The sequence below is a fragment of the Pipistrellus hanaki genome (genome assembly GCF_964339955.1).
Source record: "Pipistrellus hanaki genome assembly, chromosome: 4".
NCBI classification, from domain to species: Eukaryota; Metazoa; Chordata; class Mammalia; order Chiroptera; family Vespertilionidae; genus Pipistrellus; species Pipistrellus hanaki.
Genome location: NC_140506.1, coordinates 84,670,241 through 84,694,379, shown reverse-complemented (window position 1 = coordinate 84,694,379; position 24,139 = coordinate 84,670,241). Strand labels below are relative to the sequence as shown.

Here is a 24,139-nt window from a genome sequence, read left to right as displayed (position 1 = left end):
AGGAAAAATATTAAGCCTACTGGGTAAAAACAGCTTAGAAAATAGTGTCTTCTAGCTACAAATTATTTTGTTTTATTTTATTTTAGAAATACAGTAGGAAGAGTAAGTGAGGAAGGAAGTTTGACTAAATTTAGCAAAAATACTTGACTTTTTATGGAAATGCTCTACTAATGCAGATAAGATAAAAACCTAGGGAAACTGGTTGAAGCCAGATTCAATATCAGCGACCCATTTTCATGAAATAAGCCAATTGATATTGTTGTCTCTCTGATTGAACTGGAAAGAAAGTTCTGTCTAGCTCACTAAGAAGATATGTAGACAGTTTGTGAAAAGGAAAAGATCTCTTTCCATGAATTCACTTCCTCCAACCCTTTCCTAATCTCCAGGGCCAAGAATCCCTATTAAAGGCTCTGATAGGAAACTGGGGGTTGGAGGGTTGACTAAGTGACTGATAGTGAGAGTCTATCCAATAATTATTAAGACTCTGTACATATTGCATATATGGATCAGTGGTTTGCATATTTCATGGTATAGTGAGGCTCCCTTCTTAAGACATGAGCATTGTTATCCATATCAGAGAAAAGCAGAAAAGGAATGCAGTGAGGTGTATCTTTGTAAAGGTCTACAATATGTCAACAAAGGCTATGGCATTTGAAGCATTGGGTGCAAAATTGTAATCCAGTGAGTGGTATGAATTTCAACAGCTTAAATGGATTACAAAAAAATGAAAATAGTAAATCCATGTTACTGTGAGTAAGGCAATATCCAAAATTCTGCTCTACAACATTTCACTCAAGAGAATAAAGAATAAAAGTGTTGTTGGGTGCTGACATTACAAGTAAATGAAGACAGTGGAGGAATAAGGCAATGGGCTTGGAGATGGTGTCCACAAATTGGTTCTAGTCTGCAATTTTAAGGGTGCTATTGTTTTTTTTGTCTTTAAAAAAAGTGATAATTTAGTTGACCTTAATCAAACTATTTTTCACCCTCATACAGTTTTCTTCTAGTTGTCAATATTCATCTTAACCTTCCCAAATTTAGGACAAAACCACTAAGAGGGGAATGTCAAGGGCAAGTTCATCTGAATTCCATGGTCTTCAAGATAAGCCACTATCAAAAAATATTTATGCTAACCAAGCACTCAACTCAACCCTTCCCTTTTAAAGAAAAAATAAATAACGCTTGGCTATATTCCATACAGTTTCAATTACTCTAGTCAGGCTGCCTACAACATATATATTTATAGTGCTAAAGAAAACCAGATGATAGAAAATACAAATCTACTTTGCCTTAAAACAATCTTATGTCAAAACATAAATTTATGAAATAGTTAAAAGTAGCAGAAATAGAATTTCCTCCTTCATAATCCATTCAGCTTAAAGGATAGTCATTTAAATTATGACTATTAGTTTTAAATCAGTGTTTACTCTTCAGAATACTCCTATGCTTTTGTTAGAGTACTGATATAAATCACTGAAAATAATGCAGTCACCATTCTTTTCACTCTTATATCCAGTAAAGAAGTGCCTCTCATTCTAGTGAGAGATGGATGATGGGGGTGTGGATGCTCAATAATGGTTTATGGGATGATTTAAGTTAACTGGGACAGACAGGTTTATACTTTAAATGTCTTTAAGACTTTAAGAAATATGTCTACTCATCTACATTCTACACAATCAAGACCAGTATCTAAATATGTGATTGTGTTTTCAGCAGGTTTTTCCAAGTTCGAGGTAAATGAAAGATGTTAACTGAGGAAGAAAGTGAATTGGGATCATTCAAACATGACATGTTTTGGAATATGCTGATGTGGTTAAAATGGAACTGAACTAGTTCCTACCTGGTTCCATCCATGGAGCAAACAAGACAAAATACCCAAAGTTCATTGTAGGAAAATAATAGAGACTAGGAGGGTAGATACCTAGAAAAGCAGAAGGTGACACCGTGCCGTTGCTTCTTGAAACCATGACACTGATCCCCGTCTCCACAAAGGGCACAGAGAAGTCAACCACTTCTGAACGTTCCTCATTGATGGTGAGTGAGCCTACTGCCATGACCGCCCGCTGATTGACCACCTGGGTACAAGGCGAAAAAGCACAGAACCTTTATTTATCCCCCCTCCCCCCTCCATCCCTGAGGACCTCAGGCCCTGAGTCTGAAGAGGAGCCTGTGGGATGAGAAGAGAACTTACTTCCCCAATCATTCCATTCCACACGTTGTTCACTTTTTTGCCATGCTTCCCATTCGTCACCAGGTAGAGGTCATAGGTGAACTTCACCGTTCTGGAGAGCTTCTTTAGGATGTCAATGCAGAACCCCTTGCAGCATTTTTTCACATTCACTCCCTCATTGGTGGAATTACTGTAGAGGAAAATTCCAAGACCGTAGACTGTTAGTACTGGAAAATTTGTTCATAATCATTAGCTACGCTCTTCCGCTACTTTTCACATGGGAAATGGCAGCTCAAAGTGAGGAAGTGGCTTTTCCAAGGACACGCAGTGAGTTTATCACAGCAAAAGTGGACAGTGCTCTTAATTATAAGATCATCATGACAACGCCTAACAGTTATTGAGTAATTACTACTGGCTATGCACTGCACTAAATGCTTTGTACTAATTATTGGATTAATCTCCATGACATTTCTCTTAATTAGGTAGTATTTGTATCCCTATTACACAGTGAGAGTGGCTGCCTCTTACTTTTAAAAGTTTATAGCACACATACCCTTTTCAGACCAGATCTGATCTAAGCTGATTTGTAAAAACTTCCTGGAAAATGAAAGAGGATGGGAAATTCGCAGGGGAAGGAGAGTTTTGCGGTGCCTTATCATTGCCGATAGAAGTCTGCAACCAGAGGGACAAAGTAAGAGTGACTGGCTTAGGAAATGCCTTTCTTTATTGGAAACAAAACTGCCTCAGCCAAGAAGCAGGAGACTTGAGGTTTATCCGCTGCCTGAGTCCATAGATTCATGTCTCATGATTGAGTCATCTGTCTAATCAGGTCTCTTTCATTCTTTTTGTTTGTTTGTTTTGTTTTCTGTTTATTTATTTATTTATTTATTTATTTATTATTTTTTTATAATATATATATTTTATTGATTTTTTACAGAGAGGAAGGGAGAGGGATAGAGAGCTAGAAACGTCGATGAGAGAGAAACATCGACCAGCTGCCTCTTGCACGCCCCCTACTGGGGATATGCCCGCAACCAAGGTACATGCCCTTGACCGGAATCGAACCTGGGACCTTTCAGTCTGCAGACCGATGCTCTACCACTGAGCCAAACCGGTTTCGGCTTTATTTCTTTATTGATTAAGGTATTACATATGTGTCTTCATCCCCCTGTTACCCCACCCCCCAACCCCCAACCCTACTCATGCCCTAACTCCTCTGTTGTCTGTGTCCATTGATAAGGCTTCTGTGCATGCATACAAGTCCTTTGGTTGATCTCTCCCCCTTACTCCCACCCTCCCCTACCTTCATTCATTCTTAACATTTTCCCTCCCTACCTACATGGCAAGAAGGGTAAAAGGTGACACCATTAAATAGCAATGCCTTTAATCATAAAAAATCTGTTAAAATACAGAATTTTTTAAAACTGTCATAAAAGGCATCATAACCTACCAGGGTTACAGTCATTGCTCTGAGCCAGCCACCTTGCTTTATTTGCCTGACAAAGTCATACTCAAAGGACACCCACAAAAATCAGAAATGCCTTTTAAAAAGAAGGAAGCAGGGGACTTGACAATTGTTAGCCAAAAGCACGCAGAGACAACTCAGTCTCAGTCTCAGTCTCTGAGTCGCACACTGATTCCACCTTGCACTTGGCCATTCTATTAGCTCGACTTGCTGCCTTTGAGTCACACATGCCATGAGATATGTGCTCTGTTTGAATATCCCATTGTTGGCACATCTACACTCAAATTATTACCTGAGAACAGAAATCATGTTTACAGAAATTCAACCTCATAATAAGAAAATACCTACATTTTTGCATCATATGAAAAAGTAGGCTATATAGTGCTATATACAGAATGCTCACAGCTACATAAAAACAGATGAGCTTAGGAAATATCTGAATGGAAAAACAATAAAATATGAAGCATAGATATTTGTGAATGGTGAAATTTTTTTCCATATTAGCCCCCCTTACATTATCTATAGTAAGTACATACTACATACATAAATGGATATAAACACACATCAAGCACTATTAGTGTAGATATTCATCTACACCCATGAGTATAAACAGATTTGATCAAATAACTTTGAGAAGTTAAATTGGGTTACAAAATGAAATCTTTATTTCGATGGTTTGCTTATCTCAGAATCACAGATCACCTCTTCTGAACGGCTGTTTCACCATTGCCTTCTTCCTATCCTATCCCCAGTCTCAACCAACTTGCTTCTCTCAGCCAGGATTACTGTGGAGACCTTATTTCTAGCCTATAGGCTGGATAACCTGCTCTGACCCTGCCAACCTCAGCTTAGGGGTTATGGGCGGTTACACCTGTGTATATTTACATATAATGACTGGTGGACTCAACTGCACAGTGTAACAGGAAGTAGGTACCTTGCCTATCCCCACAATTTCCCAGAGCAGAAGGAGGCCAGGATGGAATTACAACTGCTATAAGTATATTAAGTTAAGGGCATGTCCAAATAGGATTTCCTTCTTGGTATCTGTGACTCTGAAAAATGTGTAAAATCAAATTATCTTTCTTCCCAGACACCACAGGCCATGCATCAATGCTTCTTGTCCACTTCTTCCCATTTGTGTCTCCCTCACTCTCTGCTGCTTTGCTTCTTTTATATTCCTTCCCCTGGTCAAGATTCCTGGAAGAGTTTGGACAAGAATTACAGATGCTCCAGGTTTAAGATTTCAGGGTCACTGGCATATAGTGACTTATATAATTCTTTGGCCTTCCTGAGCACTTTAACCAGGTTATGAGTTAATTATACCCCCACATCCCCTAATACTAAGTTGTTTCTAGATATGAAATTATTGATGCATTTTCATCCAACAAACACCACCGAGTGCATGTATTATACCTACACCCAACAAATACCTACTCTTTGCATGACATAGAACTAGGCCCTGAGGACATGGGTTGAAGAAGACATGCAGCAAATGCAATAGTTGAATTTATCATGGGGGTTATGGAAACACAACCAGCTTGTAATGGGGAACTTGTAGTTGATTCCTATAACAGCCTGTGTGTGTGTGTTACTTAACCACATCGACATCTGAGAAATGGTGTCCATGTACTCTCTCTCAGCTCTTTTCCATCACCCAAAAATAAAGGGTGACTCATAAAAACAAATATAGGGAAAAGGATCCAGTAAATCCAATTTTTTGGCTCTACAGTTTCCCAGTGTGGCCCCTGGATATAAGTATGGCTACACCAGTCAGACAGAGCTGCTTTCACATGCTAGGCCTGCTACTAACAACCATGAACACTCAGATGAGTCTCTTCACTCACAGCCTCGGTTTTCTCTTTTGTTAATTGAGAAGACTGATACTTACTTTGCAGGATAGTTGAAAAGATAAAATAAAGTACCTAAGCGCCTCTCACATAAGCACTTAAACATCTATCTCTTCTCTTCTCACCAATGACTTAACAGTTTGGGGGATTAATTGATAGTATGGCCACATTTCTTTCTATGCAGCAAGGCCAGATCAATTTTCCTTACCATTCAACTAGCAGGCTAAAAGAATACTCTGGTTTCTCAGCTCATTTCCCATTACCTGTGTTTTTAAAGACTTATGGGCACCCTCAAGACCCTACCATTCACTAGAAGTGAGAGACAAAGGGTTTTCTCTGGGAGAACAGCTCCAAGAAAACAAATACGATCATGTTATCTAATAAGTATCCTTTTTAGAATCAATTGGCCTGCCTTATGTTACTTTAAGAAATGCAATTGATCCAATCGGTGTTAATGTTGGGATTAGTGGAACCTAGTAATTTTCTATTGCTCTCTGGTAAAACAAAGATGAACGCTAGCTAGATGCACAGTAAACTTTTTATGTCTCCAGGTGAGAAAAAAAAAGCTTCAAGTCATCACCTCCCACGGGAACTAACCATGTGAATCTGAACCAGTTAATCTGTTTATATTCTTCAGTGGAAAAGTCAATTCTCTCGGAGAGAGTCATTTATTTGGTGGTTCATTTTCTCCATACAAATGTGACTCAGGACTTGGTGATCTATTGCTTTTGGCTCCAGGGCTTCTGCTTTTAAGACTTTAAGCCCTATTGTTAATTGTGAAGCGCAAGAGGCTCTACTTGCTGGCCACAGTGAAATAGAAAAGGCATTGTTATCCTAAGGGAGGTTTTTCACAGAGGTTATACTCTTTGCTCTGTGCCAAAGAGTTTTAGTTTTCATCATCTGACCAAGTTCTACTCAAAGAACACCCATTCACATCAAAACATTGACAACTATCCCGTTGTTTCCCCAGCTCATCACTCCATAGCACTGCACTAGGCTTCATTCAGTTCCCCAAACTTGACAATCTCTTTCCTGCCTCAGAATCTTTGCACCTGCTATTCCCTCTTTCTGGAAGGCACTTCCCCCAGTTCTTCTTACATTTGGCTCCTTTTTAAAATATATACATATATTTTTTTTATTGTTTTTTTTACAGAGAGGAAGGGAGAGGGATAGAGACCTAGAAACATCGATGAGAGAGACACCGATTCAGCTGCCTCCTGCACACCCTCTACTGGGGATGTGCCCACAACCAAGTTACATGCCCTTGACCGAATTGAACCTGGGACCTTTCAGTCCACAAGCCGACACTCTATCCACTGAGCCAAACTGGTTAGGGCACATATGGCTCCTTTTCATCCTTTATATATGACCTTAATTCTTACCTGTGTGAGTTAAAGGAGCCTCACATCCATCAAGCTACCATCCTCTCACACCACCTTCTTTTCATCCTTCCCAAAGTCTACCAAACATGGAACTGCCCTGGTCCTTCATTGGTTGAGTTGATTTTTACCTGTGCATGCTTCATGACTGCCAGACTTTTGTCTTTTCTGTCCATTGATGCATCCCATGTGCCCAGAACTTTGCCTCACTCATAAACTGTGCTTAATGTGTATTTATTTATTACTCAATTCATTCAAAATTTCAATGCCAAAGAGGCTGACAACTCCAAAAAGGCTGATCATTATCTTTTGAATAATTTCTGAATTTAAATTCCAAAGTGGCTGAGTACTGATAACAAAGTGTTCTCCAAACTGAAGTGTGCCTTCAAAATATATTTAGCAATCGTATTTTTAAAAAATTATCTGTTTCCCAAGAGCTGAGCTCTGGGGATTTGCATCTTGTATAATGTGGGGAAAAATATCCTTTTACCCATGTTTTCAAGCACCATCAATATCAGTATGTCATGTTCTGTGCTTGCCACTGGGGGTACCAAATTAACAATTCACATTCCAAATTTGGGCAACTAATAATCCAAGAGGAAATACAGACAAACTATACACCAGAAAAAATAAATGGTAACAAAGAAAGAGATAGAGTGGAAAGGAGTGGATGTTTGTGTTCCTTCAAATTCATAAGTTGAAACCTAATCTCTAATGTGATGATATTTGGAGGGGGGACCTTGAGGATAATTTGGTCATGAGGGTGAGGCCCTCATTAATGGAATTAGTGCCCTTGTAAGAAGAGCCAGGAGAATGTGTTTCCTCTCCTCTACAATGTGAAGAAAGGACAATAAGCAGAGGACCCTCATCAGACAATGAATCTGCCCAACACCTTGATCTTGAATTTCCAGCCTCCAAAATTGTGAGAAATAAATATCTGTTTTTTAAGTCACACAGATTATGCTAACTTGTTATAACAGCCTGAACTAAGAAATGGACACATATCCAGAGTACTGTGGAAGTATGGAGAACTAACCCAACTTGGGGAGGAAGGATTTAAGACAAGCAAGAACCAGTGAGGTGAAAGGAGGCGATCAGAAAATGCTCTGAACAAAAAGTAGATTTCCATCCAATGGTAGGCCTTTTCCTTTAGTGAATCCACCCCAAGGGTGGTATTTTTGTTTACATTTGCAATAGCAAAGACTATAGTTAGGGGCTTGGGTCTTGTGCTTCTCCAAAAGGTTTATATGTTAGGGAGAAGCCTTCACCACAGGCTCTGATACAAAAGTCCATTCCTTTTTCAATTGTAATGAAAGAGGGAGTGTCATAGGTGCCATGCTTGCTTGCTGCTGCTGAGCTGGGATACTAGCAGGAGTTCAGGTCCCCTTGATCACACCAGAAAGTCATTTGTAAGGTGTGTGTTGATCCCCAAATGGAAATAAAGGTTTTGAAAAGTTTGGATCTAGGAAATATAAGAGATGGGAGGAAGTGAAAGGTGTGGGGTTGGGGAGGGAGTCAGCCAAAAAAATATAAAGAAATTAATTGTTTAAGTAACGATTGAAAGAGAGGGTTGATTCTGCATAATAGTTAGAAAATGGACTAGACTTTGAGTCCTGCCTCTTTCATTTACCAGCTGAATGGCTTTAAATGCATACCTTCATTTTTCCCCATAAAACTCCATTGTTATCTCGTCTGAAATGACAAAATTGCTTACCTTGCATTGCGGTTGCTGAAATTAAATAAGGCAAACCACTTGGAGTAATTCCAGTTTAAGTACTTAAAAAATTTATCATCCTATATAATAAATATGTAATATGCAAGTGGTCATTATGCCATGAAGCATAACAACCGACCAAGTAACACTGGAACACAGATCAGCAGGAGGGTGGGACAGTGAGCTACAAGTGGGCAGCGGAGAGCTACAGGAAGGGGCAGGGCAGCAAACTATAAGGGGAGTTGCGGGGGTGGGGGGGGAAGCTAGGCAAGTGAGGGAGGGGTCGGGGGGAGCTACAGGAGGGCCGGGCAGCAGGCAGAGAGCTATTGGAGGGTGTCAGTGAGCTACTGGCACATGAATTTGTGCACAGGGCTACTAGTTATATTATCCTTATTATAACAGGGAGTATTTTACATTACTCTGTATTCTTTTATAGGTTCTGTTCTTATCAAGGACAAATGCCATTTAAAGGATTGGGCACATTCAATGTGACAGGGTCCCCAACTCACTTGATCTTGACGAACTTTCGACAGGGCACAGTGTTCCTCACACAGGACTCCGTCAGCGGGTCTATGTCTTCCACGATGACAAAGGGGGCCTCCTCAAGGGTGACGATGCTCAGATGGTTGTCGTCCGGCTCACAGTCGGAAAAGGACTTGTACCTCGGCCACACGGCGTGCCTCAGGCTCAGGGTCTGGTTCTCCCACTTGCCCACCTGCATCATAAAGACAAAGACAGGTGTGCTTTCTAGCACAACTGATTTCTAGAAAGAGGAGTCTTTCCCCATAAGAGGAACAGGAGAAAAATCCATCCACCTTAAGAGTTTTCCTGCTACTTGCCTCAGCGTACGCATCTGCTTTACATGTTGAGAAAACCGGGGACAGAGGGAGAGCAGAATATTGGGCACAGATGCGCCCCAGACTAATGACATCACGGGGGTTTGCCTAAGTACTAACACTTTTAGAGCTCCCCAGGTGATTCCCAAGTCCTGCCAGAGTTCAGGATCACTGATGTCATGAAAACAGCACAAATTTTTAGAAGCAGAGAGACCTGGGCTTGAATCCACAATTCCACCACTTATTAGCTGTACAACCCCCAGGCAAGCTCTTAATCACTATGAGTATCTGTTTCTCACCTGAAACTATTCCACCTACTTTAAAGATGCCTAAAGTTGGCATAATTCCAACTACTTTATAAAGATGTCGTGAGAATTTTTCATTGATTTGAGAGAAACATTAATTTGTTCCGCTTAGTTATGCATTCGTTGGCTGATTCTTGTATGTGCCCTGACCCGGAATCGAACCCACAACTTTGGCATATCGGGACAATGCACTAACCAACTGAGCTACCCGATCAGGACAGGATGTGTGGGAATTAACAAGGCAATTTACAATATGAAAAACATATAGCACAGTGCTGGGCACAGAGTAAGGACCACATAATTTTCTTTTTAAGTATAGAAGAGAGACAACAAAAAGGAGGAAGTATTTTTTAATGCAATATTAAAAAAAAAAAAAAAGAGGAAAGGGGGAGAGGAAGATGAAGTACAGGGAAGATTCTGGGAAGAGACAACACCAGAGCAGGTGAGGAAACAGAAGCCAAGCTCAGACATTGGTTCTATTTAAGTTGCAGATTGAGGTGAACTTTTATTAATCCAGCACCGAGTGGAGACTTCTGCTTAGTACACATCAAGACCTGTCAAAACAGAATCGATGTGTTCCCTCGGAGCAGCAGCCGGCGTCTTAGTGAAATCAAATTAAAGGCTGTATGTTTTGAACCTTAATTTTATTTGACAGCTTGTTGGCACTGTTCGCATGCACAGAGGAGAAAGCTGCCCCCAGCACCGCACTTTCTCTTTCTTCGCCCTCCTCCCACAAGCAATTGCTTGACACCACAGGTCAGCCTTTTAATTGTAATATCAAACTCAAGAAAAAGGCCTAGTCTGAAACGCTAAGTGCCAAGTCCAGGCTCGCCTGTGTTGATATGACCCACCGGCTCCTCCCCCTGGAATGTAAGTGTCACTGGAAATGAATTGCAGGCCCTTCAAGAGAATTCAGACTCTCTGGACACCAGGAGAGAGGACGGAGAGGTGGGTGGCGGTAGGGGAGAAGGGAAGATAAGGCAGCCAATGTTCTCTAAGATGATCTCATCATTTGGACTGGAGAAATCTTTGCTTCTTGTAGAGAAATAGGCCATGTGGCTAATTTAAAAAATTGTTTAGCTTCATGGATACCTTTCTTTCTTTCTTTTTAATATATTTTATTGATTTTTTTATAGAGAGGAATGGAGAGAGAGTTAGAAACATTGATGAGAGAGAAACATCGATCAGCTGCCTCTTGCACACCCCCCACTGGGGATGTGCCCGCAACCAAGGCACATGCCCCTGACCGAAATCGAACCCGGGACCTTTCAGTCTGCAGGTTGACTCTCTATCCACTGAGCCTAACAGGTTTTGGCTGGATACCTTTCTTTTTAAGATAGGAAGGGGAGCAGAGTAGTTTGTATCCATGCTGTGATATGTAACACTAGCTGGAGAGAATGTTGAGCCATCAAATTCTTCATTCCTTCAACACGGGTTTATTGAACACCAACTCTGAGCTGGCACCAGCCCGGGAACACTGATGGATGGAAACAGAACACTTCTTTCCTCCATGGAACTGTCAGTTGACTGCAGGTCAGAGATCAAACCTTTAATAATAAATAGATTAAAGGCATATCCAAGCTTTTCCTTTTGGGGAATGTTATGCCAACTCCCCTTGTGTTTTCTTCCAGAGGCTGGGTAGTTCAGTAGGTAAGCGAGTCGCTTTTGGAGTCAAACAGAGCTAAATATTAATCCTGGCTTCACTCATTAGCTGAGTAGCCTTAGGAAAGACACTCATCCTCTCTGAGATTCACTTTCTCTATCTGTAAAATTCAGATAATAACAGGATACACCTTTCAGGACTGTAGTGAGATTTGAATGAGCCAAAAATATGCAAGAAGCATTGAGCATAGAATTTAGCACATACCATACACAATAGCTGCTATTATTTTATTATTGTAGTAGTAGGCATTTAAGATGTAGCTCAAATATCACACAATCTTTAAAGGAATTCCTATGTTCCTTAGTAATATGGAACTTCGCACCTATCTCCACCATACCATTTGATGTTATAATTGTAACAATATCACTTTTGGGACCAGGAAATATGGCAATATCAGCCAAAATCCTACATGATGAAGATTATTAGTCCAATTTCAAAATTCAGACAATGAAAGCACAGCTAATAAGTGGTGGAACTAGAGCTACAGCATGGGTCTGTCTGAGTCTAAAGATGCTTTCCTACCAGTGCATTTATTAATTGATCTGCATTCATCATAATATAGCTCCAATACCCTTTCTTCCTTCAGAGACAAGCACTAAGGTCCCAAAAAATACATAGAGGCAAAGACTGTTTAGCTAGCAGGTCTATGGTGATGTCATTGACCACATCACATACCTTACTCGGTGGGAGGCAGGCAAAAGTACCATCCAGCTCAAGGCTGACTCACGGAGAGAGAGGTTGCAAGGGTTTATGAGTTCCCAGAGTGCAATAACTTCCTAAATCTTCTCTCTCTCCCTTCCCAACATGTCTAAGTAAGCACCCATGAGTTGGCCAGGGAGGGTGGAAGTGAGCGGTGGGTGGAAAAACTTGATCAGAAGCTGAAGTTGCTGTGTAAACAATGCCCTAGATCCTGAGAGCTCTTGTCTACTTCTCTGTGTCTGACAGGTTCCCATTCCAGACCCCAAATATCCCAACTCCAAGATTTTACATACCAGACAGAGGAGAACAGACATCCTTCTGTTTCCCTTCTGATATCCCAAGGACGATAAATGAGCCCAGTGTTTACAAACATAAGTATTTATTGAATGAATGGCTGCTGGGTACCAAGAACTGTGCTAGACACTAAGGATACTATAGAGAAAATGACAAATCACTTGCATGGAATTCTTACGCTAATTGGGAAGACACACATGGGTCAAATAATTACACAAAAGTTTATATCATGCAAACCAGGAGAAAGAAAAAAAGTGAGTGGGTAAATGAGAGAAGAGAGGGGGGGGGGGGGGAAATCACATAAGGCTTTCCAGAGGAGGTGACACAAACTGAGACTGCAAATCTAAGGTAAGGGGGTAGGAAGTAAAAGTAAGAAAGAGTACTCCAAGAAGGCATGGGCCAGATTATGCAAAACCTTGTAGGTCCTGTCAAGGAGTTGAGATTTACCCTGAGAGTTAATTTAGTCTGTTTAGCCAAAATGGAAAATGATATATGAAGTCATCATGAACATATTTCTGTATATTACCTGTCCAAAAGTGAAGGTTCTTTGTTTCCTCAATCCATTTTCTTCCTTTTTTATTATGAAAAAAATTAACTCATACAAAAGAGAGTGGTAAAATAAATCTCCATATTTCCATTTTTTCCCCCTTCATTAGTTACTAACTCATGCCAGTCTTTTTCATTTATACTCTGCCACTTTTTCCATGCTATATATTGAAGAAAGTCCCAACTATCATGTCATTTCATTCACAAATTCTTACTTTGATTAAAATATCTAACCTCCACTTGCTTAATAATAGCATACCTCAACAATCTATATACATATTTATGTATTTGCTTCACTCGTTAGATTATGATTCCCCAGTCTAGCGGAGATTTTTTTTAAAAAATGGTGATTGATTGCTACGTCTCCAGCTTTGAACTCAGGCTCTAGTACAAGGAGGGACTTAGTGGGTAGTTGTTGATGGAATGAATGAACACACAGCTTGAATTTTTTTTTAAATGTCCATGAGTCAGAAAATACTAGTAGATTGATCAGTGTATCCTTATATGCCTCAGCTATGGAATCTTGCACCCTGAGGAATGACCTAAGCTGAGCCCATGGGGATTTTCTCTGGGATTTTTGCTGGGACTAGTATAACAGGGTGGGCATGACAAAAGAACCAGAGATTAAACATGGAGCTAAAAAACAGAGCAGAGAGCAATAAAGTCTTGATGGCATTGCCTGAGCTCTTATAACAATAAAAGTTGACAATCACTAATGCCTTTGTACCATTCTTAGCATTAGTTTATTTTTTTTAAATATATTTTATTGATTTTTTACAGAGAGGAAGGGAAAGGGATAAAAAGCTAGAAACATTGATGAGAGAGAAACATCGACCAGTTGCCTCCTGCACATCCCCTATTGGGGATATGCCTGCAACCAAGGTACATGCCCTTGACTGGAATCCAGCCTGGGAACTTTCAGTCTGCAGGCTGATGCTCTATCCACTGAGCCAAACCGGTTTCGGCATTAATTTAATTCTTATAAACACTTCACTTTATACACAAGAAAAAAAGGCAAGGGAAGATGATTTTTATCTCTATTATGAATTTTTTTGTACTTAAAAACATTCCCAAACTCACTCAGATAGACTGTGTGAGAGAAGAAAAAAAATCTTTGCCTTCAAAATAAACTGCATTTTGGTGATAAACCTTTGAGGGTTTTCAGCAAGTACACTGAAGTTTTGAGGACAAAGAAAAATAATTGACCTCTGATGGAGAAAAGTTATTTTGTTAAAAGAAATACGAAAAGGGGAAATTAACTTTGTAATGATTTTTTATTCATTCTTATTAATAAATTTAAATTCGCTTTTAGAAAGTGAATTGCTCTTAAGGCCCTAGAAAGCATTTTGTGAAAGGGTAGTGATTACTTCTTGAAAGGTTCAGCCAATACTTTCCCAGAACAGAGTTGATTTCATCTCCAGGAATAGTCTCTTAAGTTAATATTTACCCCTTCATGCCTGGGTAAATTCAGAGACTTGTCACAGAGGCTGCAAGAAATTAGGTTAATAGATGTGTGTGGCTCTCCTTTCAGAGATATTAGTGTTGGGCCTTATTTTATCTATTCACGAAATGCTTACAAGATACAATTAAAATCTCTTTATTACTGGCTTCCTGGTTTCCCAAACCATCCCCTAAAAACATATATCTAAACACCCCTACTCAACTCCTCCCATGATGCATTCTGCCTACAGAATCCAACCCAGACTCCCCTTTACATTAAAGCAGTGGTTCTCAACCTTTCTAATACTGCGATTCTTTAATACAGTTCCTAATGTTGTGATGACCCCAACCATAAAATTATTTTTGTTGCTACTTCATAACTGTAATTTTGCTAATTTGTTAATGAATTATAATCTGTGTTTTCCGATGGTCTTAGGTGACCCCACAGGTTGAGAACCGCTGCTGTAGAGCCTAAGACCAGAAATATCAGAAAACACAGATATTTACATTATGATTCATAGCAGTAACAAAATTACAGTTATGAAGTAGCAACTAAAATAATTTTATGGTTGGGGGTCACCACAACATCAGGAATTGTATTAAAGGGTCACAGCATTAGAAAGGTTGAGAACCACTGCATTAAAGGATCCTGTGATATAGGTCCAATTAACCTTGTTCCACTCTCATTGATCTATCACATCTCGTTCTTATACACCCTATACATAATCCCACACTAAAACATGTGCACCTTCAAAACACACATGCTCACTATGTATACCTACACATACTCACTACCTACATATATATATAAATGTCCACATGTGTATATATGTCACATACCTATACATTATATACAATATATACCTATAAATACACACCTACATGCATACACTCATACCTACCCAAACACAATACACTCACACATGCACACATACCTAGCCCATACCTAAACACACTTCTACACACACACTCAAATATACACACACACTACTAAGCCACAGTGATGTATCTAGTTTTCACTTCTCACCACACATACCTTGAACAACATCCACGTCCCTACTTGGCCTGGAATATTTCTGCTACCTAAAATTCCTCACCTTATTATCTCCACAGTTTGAAATCCTACCCATTCTTTCCAGGTCCAGCTTAAATGCCACTTCTCCCATGGAGCCTAATTCTCCCGGTGGATTTCATTGTGCATTTTCTGTGCCTCCAGAACATTTTCTTTTTGAATTCTGCCACTTGTCCATTCATGCCCTCCACACAGATGCATCCGGGGCTGTACCCTGTGCCAGGCACTGCAGAAGGCTCTGAGGCTACAACTGTAAACAGCCCAGGCCCGGTTCCCACCCTCAGTTTCCAGTCTGGTTAGAGAGAAGTCAAAACTCAATGGCAATAAAGCAAGATGACTGCCTCTGGGGTAAGCACAGGATGCTACTGAAGCAGACAGCCACCTGCTAAGGAAGGAACCAAAATTTGCTTCCTGTAGGAAGTGGCTTCTAACTATGAGCCCAGACCAGCAGAGTTGTGGTTTGGCTAGTTAGGGGTTTTATCATTATCCTCAGGGCAACTGAGGGGTATGGAGGGATGGGGTAGGGTGATTAAAGACTTTTAATCAGGGGAGGGCTAAATCGATGTGATGTATTAGAAAATTTCTTACCAATGCAGTGCAGAGACAGGTCTTGTGGCTAAAATTGTGAATTCGGAGAGATGGGTTAGGAGGCAGTTGCAATAATCTGGATGAGGCTCACATAGGACCATATCAGTGAGGCCAGCATAACTCATGAGATCTCAAAGTGGTAGAATCAACAGAACTTGGAGACCAATTGTATAACTGTATGTAAGTGGGGAGCGATGACCCAGACTGCACTGAATTACAGTTCTGTTGAGTATCCGGCCTGCCCAGGCTTCCACAACCACGTGACCCCATTGGCTATGCTATGGCATTCACCCACAAGCCAGTTCAATAAATATTTGCTAAACTGAACTTGATTCAGACTGCAGCCTACCATCCATTTTTACTTGGAATTCAGAGTTAAAAGAGGAAAATGACCTGTTTACTCAGCTCCTCTCCTTGGAGACAAGACAACAGGGATTGCAAAATTAAATATCAGAAAGGAAATTTATTAAAACTGACGACGGAAGCGGAGTTCACACTGCCTGGGGTCTAGCTTGCCTGTCCCCGGTTAGCTCATTGGGTGATTTCGTAATCAAGGTGGGAAGGGGCCTTAAAACAAACACTCCATGTGTGCAAGACATCGGAAAACATTTCACTTTAGATAATAAGCAATGATTTACTCCCAAGCTGGAGAAAATGAGTAATTAACTCCTCAGGAAGATAAATTTAAGGAGAAAAACAAGGCAAACAGGAGGCCAATTTCTCTCCACCTGAAATATAAAGTCTTCCAAAGGACACAAAATAAATGGCCGTGAAGGAAATTTAGAATGATTTAATGTCCATACTTAGCATAACTAACATCATTGATTAGCATCACTTCCATGCCTCTGCATGCAAATCTAATACTGTAAGCAAGCTCATAGCAGGGTGACACACAAGTAAGTTTGTGTTGGGTTGCTGCTTGAAACATGACACAGATTTCAATTTGATTGATCAGGAAACCAAAGTACCGATGTGTGAGCCATGGCCTGATATGAAGTCGGAATGTTCTCTATCTGGAGAACCTTGTAATTGAGTCCAGTGATACTTTTTTTTTTTTAAACCAAACCCCAAGTGAAATTTCATCCAAAACAGCTAGAGTCTGTTGGAGCAAAACGTCTCATCGGAACCAAACTTTTCCCTTCATGGTATATTCAGTTTCTGCTACAAGGAAACTGTTGCCTGGGCCGGGTGGCTCAGGTGGTTGGGTGTCATCCTGAACACCAAAAGGTTGCTGGTTGATTCCTGGTCAGGGTAAATGCCTGGGTTGTGGGTGTGCTCCTGGTCGAGGTGCATGCAGGAGGTAACCAATCTATGTTTCTCTCTCACATCAATCTTTCTCTCTCTCCTTTCCTCTCTCTCTAAAATCAATTTTTTTAAAAATCTTTTTTTTAAAGAAACTGCTGGAAAGCAGGTGTGGGTCAAACCTATTTTGTCTTCAATACCCGGAGGCCACAGAGGGCCACTGGCAGAATGACACTAAGAATTGCTTCCCAGCTACAGAGGGAAAAGGTCTGCTACCTTTGAATGCATTGTCTTAAATGGGACTAGGAGACTTGGGCATGAATAAGAACCTCTCCTTGGGAGCTAATTGAGAAGGTAGACTCCTAGATCTCAGGAGTGCCTGCATCAGTAGGTCTGAGAGGAGGCCTGGGAACATGACTTTTCAACCAGGATCTAGGTCATTCCAGGATCTAGGTCATTCAACCAGGATCCAGGTGGTCTAAGGACCACATTTTGAGAAGCACCTGAAGACTACACCTATGGGTCCAGCATGATTGAATACGGCATAAGAAAAGATGGAAATCTTTCTTCTTGGGTTACTTATGTAACCAGTAGCAATTGCCAGCAGATCTAAATGAGTTTAATCAGCTATTAGAGCCTTAATTAAATTCCTTTCAGTTGAAATTTCAGAATTGCCTAATTGTTACACAGCTTACATTAGAGCAGTTGATTTCCCCCCCCCCTCCTATAATAACTGCTCTCAGGGTAATTTAATATCTTCATGGATAACCGTGTCAGTTATTTTAGCACCCAGCACTGAGAAGGGAATTCATGGAGATGTGTTTTGATCATTGTTATTTCCATAAAACAACTCAAATACTTGCTTCCTTTCTCGTCTTCACGTTCAGCCAACAGCTTATTTGACCTCAGACTTGATGGAAGTCTCTGGGACCACGAGCCACCATTTCCTTTAGAGGTTCATGTATAATCTTCCATTCTCCGCAGTTTCTCTGCTCCCCAAGTTCTATTTCTCTGGTTTTCTTTTAATTCTTTGTGTGCTCTCGTAAGTGATGTGTCCTGGTAATTAGCTAAACAGTTAATAGTGTTTTCTTTATCTTCTTTGGTGCCACACTGGAATGATCTAACATGAGAGGCTTGAAAATGCAGCAGAACATAAAAAGAAGCTCTTTCACAATTTCTAATTAATTTTTTGAACATATTCTTGGGAGTCCTTTATTGAGCAACTTCCATATCAATCCATGCAAAAACAGTCCAGGAGGAGATGTGGGGGGTGGGAGAGCTGGGGATGGGACCATCACAGAAACTGCAAAGGGTGAAGGGAAGGAAAGGATGTAATATGGGATCAGCAGGCTGGAATAATGATTATTAAACAATTAGTAATTATAATAACTGGCAATTCTTGAGGGACCACCCCACCATGCCTGTTTTTTTCTTTTTTACCCTCACAGACCTGTAAAGAAAAGGCCATTATAATCTTTCATTTCCTGATTAGGAAATGGGGGGCTTAAGTGACTTGCCCAAGAGAAAACAGTGCCTGAGAGCTTTTGGAATCTGAGCTCAGACCATCTGACTTTAGAGCCTGGGGGCATTATTAGCCTTTGATATCCCCCAGACTGCCATCAGACTTGCTTTGGGAAATATTAAGGCAAGCAGGAGAGGTTGGTGGTGTTGCTGGAATGCTCCATGGACCTGCTGCAGGAAGCGGTGGCCTGGGGGGCTGGAGCCCCGGAGTTCTGCCTCGCACTGTGCAGTCTCCCCATTTTGTGGAAGGGCAATGTCTTCCTTTTCTGTGAAGCACAGCCAGAGGTGGTCCTCTTGCACTTTTCTTTCGTGTACCCTACTTTTATTTCCTCACTTTACCTGTGAATTGATTCTTCTAAAGACCTTGAATTCCACCAGGAAACGGCCTCTGCCAGCAGGGCCGCAGTGAGCCCTTGCTGGCTGGAAGTTGCATTCTGCTGCTATTAACACTGACATCCAAGAAAACGATTAGAATAATAGATCAGGGGGAAAAAATCCACCGCTCAAATGTGACCTGAGTGACAATTAGTTAATTTGGGGATTTCAGCCAAGCGGAATGTAATTAAGCCTCTAACAGCTGATTAGCCTTTTTCTTCGCCTCTGTAATCATCCCCATTCCTTACGTAAGGGGCCTTGGAAGACAGGATTCCATTTTCCCTCTGTGTCATGTTGCACTGGAGATGCTGACGGCCAAGGCACCGCAGGCCTGTTTATAGTGCTGCATCTGTTATTACCAAAACTCAAACATAAACTTGGTTGAACTCCTTAAAAGGATGCTGCCTTGGAGAAGAAACCCAGAATGCATATAGGTCTGCAAAAACAGTCCAGGAGGAGATGTGGGGGGTGGGAGAGCTGGGGATGGGACCATCACAGAAACTGCAAAGGGTGAAGGGAAGGAAAGGATGTAATATGGGATCAGAACTTGACCCAAGGTCAGTCCTCTTTCACAATAATAGTGATAACCATTATTACTTTTAACACCTTCACAAAGACAATTTAGGAAAACTGTCAAGGCTTCTCTTTGACCTTCTAATGTACCTTTTTGGGTAAATTTCAAAGATCACTGTCATTTCTACTTGTAAGAGAAATGAAATGCCTTCTGCAACCTGCTAGAGTAAATAGCCCTTTTTGGGAGTATTTACCTGAATGACATTTAGCAGCTCTCATTCCCTCGATAGAGTTGCCAGTAAGAGTTAGGATGCAGTCAAGAGATGCTTATTCTGATGCTGAGCTAATATAGCTGCTTGCATTTATTAGGATTACAAAGTCCTTCTTATTAGCGTGAAAATTATGACAAGGTTGGCTATGAATACAGACGTGACCTCTCCTCTTACTATTGGGCAACTTTTAAAAATAAAAAACCTTGAAAAGTAGCAAACTTTGGGACTAACAGTTCATGAAAGGAGATAAGTTCTAGGTAATTAAGTTGCAGACTAGGGAAGCAGGAGACTTCAATGCATTACGTCTGACTTAGGCGAAGGAGTAGGCCCAATGCTGATGGATTTTCCTCACTCAATGTTATGTAAAACGGCCAACTTCATTTGGATCTCGGCTCGGCCCTGAGCTTTTAAAGTTAACCTCATTGACAGTGTCTGCAGAGTTTTAAAATAAGGTTATAAGACCTGGGGGTTTTGATCAGCTGCAAAGCATTTTATCCCCTCATCCGTGAAAAGTTACTGGATTGTGAAAGTTGAAGTGTTTGGAACTTGGTGTCAGTTCTCTGATGGGCATTTGTTTTTTGTATTTTTTTTTTTTTCCATATCAGGAGCAAAACAATAAATTTAAATTTCTGAGGCGGACATTTTCCTCCTCTCATATGAAAGGGTGAGCCAGGGGTTGGTGCCTGAAGCCCTGCTGGGTTATTATGAAGATGCTAACCAAGCCCTGGTGCATGAGTGAAATCCATCACTGTGATAAACGCACACGGATCAGAATTTCAATTCTCTGTAGATACGATGGTATTTTGACAACCATTTTTCTTTGCTCGGCTCTGGCCCCAAACTATTTGCTCCAGGCTTGTCTGAGGCCTCAAGTATTCCAGGGAGAGGATCCTCTGCAATACTGAAGCTGGCAGAAGATTTAATGGTGAGGAAACAGTAATAAGCTGAACCACAGCTTTGCCCACTGTTAAGAATATGATTAGAAGACAGTGGGGGAGACGAGGATCCTCTTGGGATGGGCCAGATTAAGCCTTGGCATTTCAAAACTAAAGCCCAAGTAACCCTCTACTGTCTGGCCCAATTTCACCCAAACCTATTAACCTCTTCTTGGACACTAATGAACAATTTCAGAGCCCCGTAGAGTTCCTGGGAGGAAATGACAATCATGGTGCCTAACCAAGCAAGCATTGTTTTCTCCATTGAATTATACCAGCAAAATCAATAGGGTTAAAAACTCTAGAATTGGAGTCAGAAGACCCAAGTTCAAGTTCAACTATGATGCTTATGAGCAACATCGATTTAAATAAAATAAAACAATCCCGATTCACACAAACTAGGCTAGGCTAGAACCCCAAGGTTCCTAATTATTCTGACTGTTACAACCAATAAATGAGGCTATTTCCAGGAGTTCGGTTACTTAGGGTTGGATGACATTGATTTATTGGTTTTTTCATTCATTCAACAAATGTTTACTGAGTGCCTAGTATGTATCATAAACTGTTCTGTCACTGGCGATGCAGCAGTAAATAGGCTCTAAGCTGTGGGTCAGCAAACTTCAGCCCAAGGGCCAACTATTTTTGTACAGCCTAGGAGCTAAGAGGAATGTTGCATTTTTTAAATGGTTGAAAAGATGAAATAATATTTTGTGACAGGGAAAATTACATGAGATTTGAAGTTCAGTGTCCATAAATAAAGTCTGATTGGAACACAACCAAGCTCATTTTCTTATATGTTATTTATGGTTGCTTTCACACTAAAACAGAAAATTGAATACTTGCCATACTCCCAGTATGGCCCACATACAAAACTAATATTTACAAGCTGCCCTTTACTTAAAATGTATGCAAACCCCTGATTTAAGTCCATGGCCATAATGGACCCACCCACCAGGAGAGAAAGTAAAACAGCATGCCCTCAGAATTAATTAAAATATAAAACAGAAAATGGTAAGTCCCAAAGGAGGAAAAGGTAAAAGAAATGCAGAGGGCATCAGAAATGAGAGGGCAAATCTGATGAGAGAGAAAATAAATTATGAAAGGAGTGGCAACTGTGGGGAGTTATAGAGTAGGCAAAGGAGTTGAAAAATCAGGATAGAGAGAAGGTGTAACAGTGGGGAATTATAATCAACCCCACTGTTCTTTTGGCATTGTTTCTGGAAATACTGACTCTGACTAATATGTAGCTTGTAGATATGCAGCATGTTTGTATAAGAACCCTAAGAGCTAACTTCAGAAGACACATATTCTGACCTTCCGAAGCCGGTTTGGCTCAGTGGTAGAGCGTCGGTCTGCGGATTGAAAGGTCCCGGGTTCGATTCCGGTCAGGGGCATGTACATTGGCTGCGGGCACATCCCTGGTAGGGGGTGTGCAAGAGGCAGCTGGTTGATGTTTCTCTCTCATCAACGTTTCTAGCTCTCTATCTCTCTCCCTTGCTCTCTTAAAAAAAAATCAATAAAATATATTTTTTTAAAAATAACAAAACAAAACAAAAAAAGAATTTGCTGACCTTCAACCATAGAACCAAGATGATGCACACCAGACCATCACTTGACCAGTTTCAAGATCCTTATCAGAATGGGTCGTGCTGGACTGCACATAGAAAACTTTTCAATACTCTCCCATTTTATTTCTTTGTTCTGCTTTCTCTCTCCCTCTTTATAAAAATCTCTGCCTGCACTGAGGTGAGGAGGTGGGCTTTGCGACAAGAGTCTTCCATCTCCTCAGGTGACCAGCACCTGAATAAATCTCTTTCCTTTTCACCAGAACCTGTCTCATGAATTTGTCTTTCATGTTGGGAGGCAGTCAAAACTTGGACTTCTGGGTTGAATGAAAAATGTGAATGAAAGCACAGAAATTGAGTTTAAAGAACATGTTTGTGCACTAGGAAGTTGTTGGTGTGGCTCAGTGGTTGGGTGTCAACCTATGGACCAGGAGGTGACAGTTCAATTCCCAGCCAGGGCACATGGCCAGGTTGTGGTCTCAGTCCCCAGTAGGGGATATACAGGAGGTGACCCGTCAATGATTCTCTCTCATCATTGCTATTTCTCTCTCTCTCCCTCTCTTTTCCTCTCTGAAATTAATAAATATATTTTTAAAGTTGTCTAAATTGGATGAAATACACAATATACAAAAAAAAAATAGAAATAAAGGAAACATTGAGGTAAGATCACAGAAGCCCCGTTGGCATAAAATCCTTATGTGCACTTTGAAATTTGGTGGCACTTGACTTCAATTTGGCAAATGGCCTTGGGAATCCCTTAATGATATATTCAACGTCTGAGGATAATATTGGTGACTTCATCCAGGTATGGCTAATATTTATCACTATCCACATCTTTTGGGATTTTCATATAATTGTATCATTTATTTTATAAATGCATTCATATTTGTCAGACTATTTTGATAAAATTAGAGGTCAGTTTTTGTTTTGTTTTGTTTACCTCCCCTTTATTGATCACCTTCAGTTCACTTTAGCCACCCATTTCCATAGAGGGGATATTCATTTAGAATTGCTTGATTTCAAAGATTCTAAATTTAAAATTCTAAATTCTAAACTTGTCTCTTTTCCAGTATTATTTTGGCCATTGGCCCTACTTTCTCCTAATTGATCTATTCACTCACTTCCTCTCAGTTCCAACCTAGACTTCTTCATCTATCAAATCAATAGCTGTTGTAGCTTTTTTGGACATACCCACAATTATCCTGCTCCCACTTCATCCTCCTGTCATACCCACTTGGCATTTACTACCCTCCCCCAACTCTGAGTCAGTCCAACCACTTCCACAGCTGTAAGCCACAGAGTACAGGCAAACAATCTCCCAAAACCACTTTAAATGATAGGACTCCCTCTCTGGTTGGAAATCCTTCTCCCTTTTCCTGATTAGCTATCTCCCATTCTCTACAACCTATTTCAAGCCTTCACACCTGCCCACAAGACTGCAATTTCACCAGCTCCATCCTCACTCCCAGCTGATGAATCTGTCTCTTATTTCACAGAGTCTGTAGACAACCCACACACCCCAGAAACTTACCTGCCTCTGCCCATGTCTTCCTTCTCCTGTCCTTTAATAACGAAAGAGGCATCTCTCCTCTAGTCAAACACTAATCCCGTTATTTGTGCTCAGGATTCAGTCCACTTCGGTACCAACCTCTTCTCTAAATCTGGCCTCACCAAGATCAGCAGTCACTTACGCATCAC

At 40.7% G+C, this 24,139-nt stretch overlaps 1 protein-coding gene across 1 annotated transcript in view; it reads right to left on the bottom strand.

Annotated features, from left to right (window-relative positions):
• Positions 1 to 24,139, bottom strand: part of GRIN2A (glutamate ionotropic receptor NMDA type subunit 2A) — a 361,366-nt gene that overhangs the window by 78,799 nt on the left and 258,428 nt on the right. The window contains exons 6-8 of the mRNA XM_084881099.1: positions 9,085 to 9,290; positions 2,192 to 2,360; positions 1,922 to 2,075 (exon numbers count right to left, since the gene is read on the bottom strand). Of these exons, the coding sequence (XP_084737225.1) occupies positions 1,922 to 2,075; positions 2,192 to 2,360; positions 9,085 to 9,290 (529 nt within the window). The remainder of the gene's footprint in view (positions 1 to 1,921; positions 2,076 to 2,191; positions 2,361 to 9,084; positions 9,291 to 24,139) is intronic.